This window comes from Macrobrachium rosenbergii, chromosome 3 (genome assembly GCF_040412425.1).
Source record: "Macrobrachium rosenbergii isolate ZJJX-2024 chromosome 3, ASM4041242v1, whole genome shotgun sequence".
In the NCBI taxonomy this organism is placed as follows: Eukaryota; Metazoa; Arthropoda; class Malacostraca; order Decapoda; family Palaemonidae; genus Macrobrachium; species Macrobrachium rosenbergii.
In genome coordinates, this window is record NC_089743.1 from 50074311 (window position 1) to 50084235 (window position 9925).

A 9925-nucleotide genomic window follows, 5' to 3' on the forward strand; every position below is an offset into this window, starting at 1 on the left:
AGGTATCTCTTGTATAAACAGAACTCTAGACTTAAATGTAAATATACACGACTCTCCGTTCTTTAAAACAAATTGCCTGAACAATCGAAAACTCAGAAACAGCAGTCATCAGTACAGCAAACAATATGAATTAACTCTGGTACGATTCTTTCCAGCGTCCGCTTGTAATTAACCTTCCTCTCTGAATGACATTTTCTGAAAATCACTTTCACATAATACTTGTATTCGTAACTGGCTCCTCCCTTTCCGTCCTTATTGTACGTAAAATCTTGTACCAAGAAATTCAGTAAGACATAAGCACAGACACACACATGTATAATATACACACACACACACACACACACACATATATATATATATATATATATATATATATATATATATATATATATATATATATATATATATATATATATATAATACATAAATCATATGTAACAAAACATAAACACACACACACACACACACACATATATATATATATATATATATATATATATATATATATATATATATATATATATATATATATATATATATATATATATATATATATATATATATATATATATATATATATATATATATATATATATATATATATATATATATATAAATATATATATCTATACTATACGTGAGTGAGTGCGTCCGTGTATATAGTATTATGACGGCCACCTCCACATAAGGATAACAGTAGTGTGTCTGTTGTAATTATACAAGAACTTTTGTTACTGAAATAAGGGCTACGTATTGAAAAGTCTCCCACACAATCAACAGGCTAAAATCTAATTTCAGGACCCAGATTAAGCAACTCAAGTGGTTAATTATTCTTGTTTGTGTTGTAAATTAAACTGGCTTGGAGGGGGCCAAACAATCAAGACGATTTTGAATATTGCACAAATTGTTGATGACTTATACACATACACACACATATATATATATATATATATATGTATATATGTATGCATGTATGTATGTATATATTTTTTAGCTCATCCCTTTTCCCACTCATTTGGAGAACTTCTACTGCCTTGGCCTTTAATCTCTATTGGACGTGTGTGTGTGTGTGTGTGTGTGTGTGTGTGTGTGTGTGTGTGTGTGTGTGTGTGTGTGTGTGTGTGTGTGTGTGTTAGAAGAAGAGTTGAGTGAATGCACGCAAACGAAAAAAAAAAACAAAATATTGACAATCTTGAAAAACTGCTTATAATTTTACTGTAATTTATACAACTATTTAATGTCACTGGGCTTGTTGTTCTGAGCGCTTGCTTGAGAGAGATGTCCCCAAGAAAAGCTACAATTCTGTGGAAAGAAGACTACATTATTCACTAAATATGATTCTAGATCTTGAATTGCGAAATAAATACAGGGTGAGAAAAGACATGAATTTTTTGCATATTTTACTAATGACAGTAATAACATATGAGCTTTAACAGCAGCTGCAGTTGTGGTTTCCCAAAGCAGTAGGGCTTAGGTTTTCCATTTGAAGGATATGATAAACTAACCAATGTTGTCAAAATTGAAAGCTACTGTAGCCCACTCCAGTGGGTCTGAAAGTGTCATTATCTTACACTGGCACTCTTCTCGTCACTTCTGTTTAAGATATCTTGCATGTCAATGAGGAGTTACCAATAGAGTTTTAATATGTTGTAAAAGCATAATTCTCTGTCATATATTTGCTCAAAATGCATTATTTTATCATACAAATCTATTTTTTCCTTCGCATTACAAGTGTCTTTGATCCTACATCACGTAGGCCCTGGAAAGTCTCGATGATAAGAGATCAGTATCGACCGTTGAAACGTCAAAAAAAACTACAAATAGGAGAACACATATATTTAGAAGCACAGGCGGTTTCAAAGCACCATAATCCCTCTTCACTGTGGAGACATTAAACCCAGCTACATCCTTCCAATTTCACAATCGATTTGGATATAGGGTTTTTTTCTCTTGCTAAAAGACCTTTTTCTCACAAAGGTACCAGCACTCTTCATCACAATTAATCACGCCAATCTTGTAGCCCATTCTGCCGTGAAACATTGCACATGATCCTCCGCGATCGAAATCGGACCAGTGTTCCCTGTTCGTGTCCATTTGCTGCTCTCCTGACAGCCAGTACCAAGAGCCATTCCTTCCCTTTCTCCCTCCAAACCAAACAAACAGCCAGCCTGAAAATCAAGCGACATGTTTACTTAATGAAGGGAAAAGAAATCCAGGTAAAAACAGTTTAGAACTGTGTGATAGAAAACAACTTATTCATAATGATTTTGTACCGCCCTGCTGATAAACTGTAGTTCCAGATAAACTATAGTGCCAGAAACAGCAAGTGAAACAGCACAACTAAAACTCATAATCAGACACACTACTGAACAAATGACGTCTCTGTTGGTTGGTCTGCCCAAAGATCCACGTCACCCATATATTGTCATAAGCTTAATCTTAACAAAGCAACCTTCCTGACATTTAATTAAGTCCGACACCTTTCCCTAATGACCCATAAAGGTAGGGGAAAGCTTCATCATAAGTAAACAAGACGATTACTTCTGAAGAGTTCTCTGTTGAGAAAGCGGATTACACCATCCATGTCCTGAGGAGTAGCCAAATCGCCCCCTTCTTGCTGGCAAAATGCTCTGGCCCTCTCCCAGGTTAAACTCGGGTTCTTGTGAATCCAGAAACAGCTTCCGGCGGCTCTCTTGAAGGGCCAAGCGCAAGCTGGTGGGGAAAATGAACATACAGTAAAGTTAAAAAGTCTCACCTATCTTCAGTAGCTTCATTGGGTCCTCTAACGATGCTTTTCATGCTTTGTTAGGGAGACCCACATGCGGAATAAGATAATTCTAAACTTATAACGTAACTTTTGCTATCACATTCTCGATCAAACCTATCAATGATCTCAATTTTTTTTTAAACTTTCAAACCCGCAATCAAAATCCTTCATCTCTTTTCGCAGCCTTACTCTGTTAGTCCCGCAACCTTATCAAGACAACATTCTACATTATTTTAATTGAATTTCCATAGATGAAAAAATCTAAGTAACAAAAACGGAGTCTGAACTTTTATATGGGACTGAAGTACACTTCTCGTTCATCAGTGAGATAAATCTTTGACTTTTTAAAAAATTATACGTAATTTAGGAAAAAGATTTACTAACAATTGAAGACCATATATTTGCCCGAATTTGACAAAGAAACAGTACTTTGGCTTTGTGTTTTAATAACGGCACAAGTTTTGTATCCAAACTTGACAAATAATTAAAGTAAAAAAAACTAAAAACTAATTTTAAAAGCTTAAATCATAAACGGATTGAAAACAAATAACTGCAAAGATAAATCAAGCCAAATTTATGAGTGTTGAGAGATGTGGGTTTCTTTCCCGGTTGAATTTTTGATATGTCTGAACAATATATATTTCACCATACTGAACTTCGTCAATAATAATAATAATAATAATAATAATAATAATAATAATAATAATAATAATAATAATAATAATAATAATAATAATAATAATAATAATAATAATAATGGTGCCGTGTATTTCAATTTTCTGCTGTGGACTTAATGTTTTTAGTTCTAAGTTGCTTAATGTAACTGAAATTATTGTCTCTCTATATTTCTCTAAATCAGACTTTTCTCCATGCTGCCTTAACATTCATGAAAATAACATTGACTTCCAGTTCAGACCCATGGAACAAATAGTATTTACTTTCACAAATAAGTAAAAAACTCATCTTTTATCGTGACTGATCTTTAGAACCAAGTTTAGCCAAGACTTGACATCAGGAGTTTATCAAATCGTCGTCGAAAAAATACGGAATAAAATAATATAAAAAAATTATAAAACAACTCACGATCCAACGAAGGGGTAGGGGAAATCCTCTCGTTGTAATGTATCAGTTCGTCTGTCCTAACAATCGCTTTGGTAACATTTTCATGTAATTCTTGGATCGTTTTCCACCCCATCCCCGTCGCGTTCTTTAGGTCTCCTAACTTTTCCTCCAACTCATCCGACAGTTGAACCGAGCAACGCCTTTGGTATTCATCGAGAACCGATGATATTTCGTCTATTCCCTTCGTGAACGAAGACCCTTGGTCAGCGTGTTCTATTTGGGCCAAGGCGAAACGCCCGGTACCAGTAAACAATGCCAGAGCTAACAGCAACATCTGGCTTGGTCCCAGTGGTGGTGAGGCAATGAGAGTCAATCTTGAAATGAGCTCAAGACGGCCACGGTACCTTTGTACAGCTCCGATAGTAGATGCCATTTGAGGAAGAGTTAGTGGCGTTGCCATTAGCTGCTATTTAGACGATAGTCTATAACTTAGACGCTGATTTAATTACATATTATCAGTTGTCTTCCGTTTACCCATTGGCAAAGATTCTCTATCAGAAAAGATAAGAAAAAAATTAGATGAAGTATGATGGAGAAAATGCAGTGTTCATTGTGGAAGGAGGATCATTCAAAGGAACAGCTATGTTTAGCAAACTAAGCCATCGCCTTAGGGACTGAATTACAGCAGTGACCCCACAGTCTTCTCCAGCAAAGATGGCAGGACGCACGCTCTTCGCGTTTCCTCTTCTCTTGGTTGTGTCCATAATGATTATTGTAACGAACGGAGCAACGTCGGAGTCCGATGCCGTTGAGGATGTAATGGCAAGGATTACTGCAGCAATGAGAAACAACATGGAAAATTGCAACAGCCAGAAGATTGAAGAAAGTAATGCAGCTGAACAGTTGAAATATATTCGTGAAATAATCGATTACCAAGACGGCGTCATAGCAGACCTCGGCGTGATATCGAAGAACATTCAAGATAAAATAGATGTCTATTACGCTGACCATTAAGCACAAGAGGGAGGTAAGAGAATGTTAACAAATTGCTCTTCCAATTCAAAATTTAAAAGAAACGTTATCCTCGTATTGCATGGTTGAGCTTTGGAACTCTCCTGCTGCTCGTGTTTTTCCTGACATCTCAATCCTTTCTGTCTCTCACTTGTGTATTTTTCACGACTGCGTTACAAAAGGGCACCACAAAACTGTGGATGTTTATCAGTTCTACAGTAAAATTTGTCATACACACAGGTCTTTCGTTGACTTGTCGTGCACTAACCACAAACAGGCTGAGTACAAGTCAACAACTTATATTTAGTCATAACCAGTCCCCCACACGGTTATCCAGCATTTGCCGAAGATCATTTCTTCACTTTTATTATTATTATTATTATTATTATTATTATTATTATTATTATTAGTCAACTTACATAGTAAATTACCTGAAAAAATAATAAAACTTTAAAAAATGGGTCTTATGGTACAGAAGAACTTTTTTTTTTTTTTTTTTTTTTACTTTTCATTGAAATTTTTATCCTCTACTGTTTGAAGTTCTGTTTTCCTCTTAAATTAAACCAACTTACATCATATCTATGAATATGATTTAGTAGATCCGTTTGACGATTAAATGATTGTTTTCAACTTGTTTGTGATATATGACAAAATTAAGACATGTTTTACTGTAGTGCAACCCTGAGAACTACAACAAGAAACTACTTATATATTTAAGCCAAGGGTTAAGATGGGTATAAAGAGGTTTACAAAACAGTTATTCCATGAAAAAAAAGAGGAAAATATGAGTTTCATCGGCGCAATCGAGTTTTCTTTACAGCCGCTACAGCATATAATCAAGGCCACCGAAATTAGATATATCTTTCGGTGGGCTCGGTAAAATGCTCAATAAGCAGCGGCTCATGAAACATTACCCGCTGCCCGGTGGTGGCCTATCCTATATCGTTGCCAGAAGCACGATTATGGCTAACTTTAACCTTAGACAAAATAAAAACTACCAAGGCTAGAGGGCTGCAATTCGGTATGTTTGATGATTGGAGGGTGGATGATCGACATACCAATTTGCATCTCTGCAGCCTCAGTAGATTTTGAGATTGCGAACAGAATAGAGTGCGCACGGACAGACAAAGACGGCACAATGGTTTTCTTTTACAGAAAGCTAACAAGACTGGATATTTGGATGCTCATCATGGGAAAAATTGTATAAGTTGGTAAGTGTAAATTTATAAAGTTGAAGTTATGAATTAAAATAGATCATTGCCATGAATTTGAGAGGTGAATGAAGAGGCGAGTGGGGTATTCCTCAGGTGTTAACGTGACATGAGACGTTAAATAATTAAGTAAAGTTAACTGCATGTCTAAGTAAGCAATAAAACAAGTAAAAATGCGCCGAAGTTTTTTCGGCGCAATCTAGTTTTCTGGACAGCGTATAATGCTGTAGGAGCCGCGGCCCATAAAACTTTCAGCAACGGCCCGGTGGTGGCCTGTCCTATAGTGTTGCCAGACGCACGATCGTGGCTAAGTTTAACTTTAAATAAAATAAATAAAAACAACTGAGGCTAAAGGGTTGCAATTTGGTATGTTTGATGACTGGAAGGTGGATGATCAACACACGACGGACAGACAAAGCCATCACAATAGTTTTCTTTTACAGAAAACTAAAAAAAAAAATGAATCAGTAAAACTAATGAACACAAGCCCATTTCACCTGTTAGTGATGCAAAGATGTTTAAAATTATACCTAATAATTTGAGAGAATAATGACAAACACAATAACTATTATCTAACATATGGACGTTCGATTATCTAGGAATTATTTGTGAAACTAATAATCTTAACCCAATGTAAGAATAGTACGCGAGATATTAAGAGCAATATTATTCAACGTATAATAACAATCATGTTCAAGAATATACGCGTTGAAAGACACTAAGGAGAGCCGAGTGTTGGAAGCATTAGAAACTCCTGTTTCCTCCTTCAAACACACCGGAATAAGAGAAGGAAACGACAGTCTCCGACCTGCTCAAGACTTTGCTGTAGTTTTTACCATTGTATTTCATACACTCGTCTTCTTAAGGGTGTTTCTATCTTGCCTTATTATTACTGTTATTTTTATTACTATTATTATTATTTTTTTTTGTCAATCACAGTCATGCTATTCGATGTTTTTTTCTTAGTGTGTTCAGAGTGGCATCTTGCTTTTTGGATTATTATTATTATTACTATTATTATTATTATTATTATTATTATTATTATTATTATTATTATTATTTTCTCTTTCAAATAAACATCATTAAATACTAGTGGTCGTCTGGATGCTGTTGAGTTTTTATTGCAGTTTCTCCTCATAATAATAATAATAATAATAATAATAATAATAATAATAATAATAATAATAATAATAATAATAATAATAATAATAATTATTATTATTATTATTATTATTATTATTATTATTATTATTATTATTATTACTATTCATTTACAACTTACATAGCAAATTACCTGAAATATAAAGTAACAACAGTTAAAAAAATGGTTCTTTGGGTATAGAAGAGCCTATTTTTTTTTTTTTTTAGCTTTTCTTTAAATTTCCAAGTTCGATTGTTTTATATATTGTTTTCCTCTAACATTAACCCACTCATGTCATATCTATCAATATAATCCAGTAGATTCGTTTGCCGATTAACTAATTGTTCTCTAAATGGATTGCAAGATGTACCGATAAAGTATTTATATATCTGTCATTCATTCCCTTTGCAAGTTAATTGAATCATTTTTATATTTTTCTCATTCCAGATTTTGAAAGCAGAATTGGAGACATCTGAATTTGGATGAAGGCATAAATTTTACAAGAGAAATGTCAAGACGTGAAAAGGAAAATATGATGGGCAGGAGTTTGTAACCGTATTGTCTTGCTATACAATGGTAACCGTTAGTGTTCATGCAATGTCATTTTTCTTCTTGCCAATATAATGTTTGAGTATCCTTATAAAATTTCTGTTTGTCTGTGTAGGATTCCGATTGCTACACAGAGTCTTGCATTTGTTCTAATTACGTGATCATTATTTTTGACCCCTTACTTTCCTTTTATTCTAAACATTGGTTATTTTTAATCAAAGAAGCTTATGAAAAGCGTTGGTAACTAAGAATTTAAAATTAGATTTATCTGCTAGAGTTCATATATATATATATATATATATATATATATATATATATATATATATATATATATTATATATATATATATATATATATATATATATATATATATATATATATATATATATATATATATATATATATAGCTTAATGATAAATAATATTGCCAAGACCAGGAAGAACATTCTTTATTACAAGCTTGAGGTATAAAACCTCATCATCAGGCTGAAAAAACCGACAAGGATGAGAATCAATAAAATTACAATAAAATGAATTGTCATAATAAATCTTCAGCAAAAATACTAACGAAATATAAAATGAACAAGTAAATACAAACTAAAAGGGTGAGACGTAAAATAACGAAAAATTAAAAACACAAACATAAAAATATGAAAATAAAACTATAGTGAAATGTAAACTAGACTATATATATATATATATATATATATATATATATATATATATATATATATATATATATATATATATGTGTGTGTGTGTGTGTGTGTATACACGTATATACATATATACATACATACATACATACACACACATATATATATATTGTTACATGTGGGCTTTGGCAGATGAGTTTTTAAATTGATTACTGTATTTTATGTAGCTCTGCTTCTCCAAAGCCACACGTAAACTGTCAATTGAAGCTGAAGTTACCCTCAAAGACAGACAATTACTTAATTGGATTAGGTTGCCAGTCGGAAACTACATATGGAAAATAATGGATTACTTCTGTAACAAAGGAATTACATTAAACCCCTTTACTTCCCACTTAGTCCCAACAGAGAAAGAATGTGCAGTGATAGTGAGGGAATTAGATATCGTACAGTTTTTAGTGCTAGGAAGGCTATTTCTCTTCCAAACAATGGGCTAGGATTCAAGGCTGGCTTGTACCTTTACTTACACTTAACTTTCCCTAATTCCTACTTATGCACGGAAATAGCTTATGCAATTTCACTAGTAGGCAATATTAATTGTTCATACACTACACTTCATAAATGAAATATGATTATACCAGGTTCTCTCATAAATGGTGGCTGAAGGGGAAACAATGGAAAGGTTTAAGTACAGTGGAAGAACACTAGAAAATTGACAAAAACAAACTGTCAAATTTCAGACTTCCTGTTACATAAGTTGCTTGTGCACTGCAACTGCCGGTCGGGGTTCTCAGTTAACACTTTTCTACGATTCACTGAGTAAAAACAATACAAAGACAGGAGAGGACAAAGGATAAAGTTAGCCTGAGCACGACGCGTGCTCTTAGTCTCAAAGTCGATCTCTCTCTACTGGCTTTCTTGGGTAAGATCAGGGCGCTGTGGTTCATCAGTAACCCTTGTAGGTAGCATCCGGCCGTCTGAAAATTTGACAAAACATCGCCGAATGCATAGAACAGGGAAAAGGAAGCTTAAGACCACCTTCAATATAGGCGACTTGGTAAAACCCTCCCTGTGGGTTAGGGCCCTAATGCTAAACTATCCGCTACTAAAAGACGTTACTTTTTTTGAAACACACAGCCTGCCTCCCTGCCCGCAACCTCTTACCTTCAACAGAGATGTCTTCCTGTCTTTGTTAGAATGATTTTCTTACTAAATAATGCAGAGAGGGCAAACAGCAGAATATCTATAAAGAAAAAAAAATATATATATAATATTTGGAACGATTGCAAGCCACCCGTAAGCACCTTCAGCGTTCTTAATCTGCCATGATGTCTCTAATTCTGGTCTCTGTTGATTTGCCAGTGTCCTGAAGTCTACATCAGGTCTCTTACGGCCAATAGTACATTCTGTACGGCAGCCTTATTCTAAACGAATCAATCAACCTCGAATTCTTTTGTTCCCTTGGTCGAAAGTTGTGGGACAGTTTTTCTGTTGGTCTTACAGCCCCGGATATTGCCGAGTTTAGGAAAGG

At 34.1% G+C, this 9925-nt stretch overlaps 1 protein-coding gene across 1 annotated transcript; it reads right to left on the reverse strand.

Annotated features, from left to right (window-relative positions):
* Nucleotides 1-1428: 1428 nt before the first annotated feature.
* Nucleotides 1429-4317, reverse strand: LOC136828424 (uncharacterized). The gene is made up of 3 exons (XM_067086467.1): nucleotides 3851-4317; nucleotides 2542-2712; nucleotides 1429-2168 (listed from the first exon to the last, which is right to left on the reverse strand). The coding sequence occupies exons 1-3, from the start codon at nucleotides 4287-4289 to the stop codon at nucleotides 1954-1956; spliced, it is 825 nt and encodes a 274-aa protein (XP_066942568.1). The 5' UTR covers nucleotides 4290-4317; the 3' UTR covers nucleotides 1429-1953.
* Between the last annotated feature and the right edge of the window lie 5608 nt (nucleotides 4318-9925).

Excerpts from the sequence above, each read along its gene's own strand:
- LOC136828424 (XM_067086467.1), bottom strand. The coding sequence starts at position 4,289 with ATGGCAACGCCACTAACTCTTCCTCAAATGGCATCTACTATCGGAGCT. Across the intron at positions 2,713-3,850 it reads CCCTACCCCTTCGTTGGATC|CTTGCGCTTGGCCCTTCAAG; the intron begins GTGAGTTGTTTT and ends TTTCCCCACCAG. Across the intron at positions 2,169-2,541 it reads CAACAGAGAACTCTTCAGAA|GCTGGCTGTTTGTTTGGTTT; the intron begins GTAATCGTCTTG and ends CTTGATTTTCAG.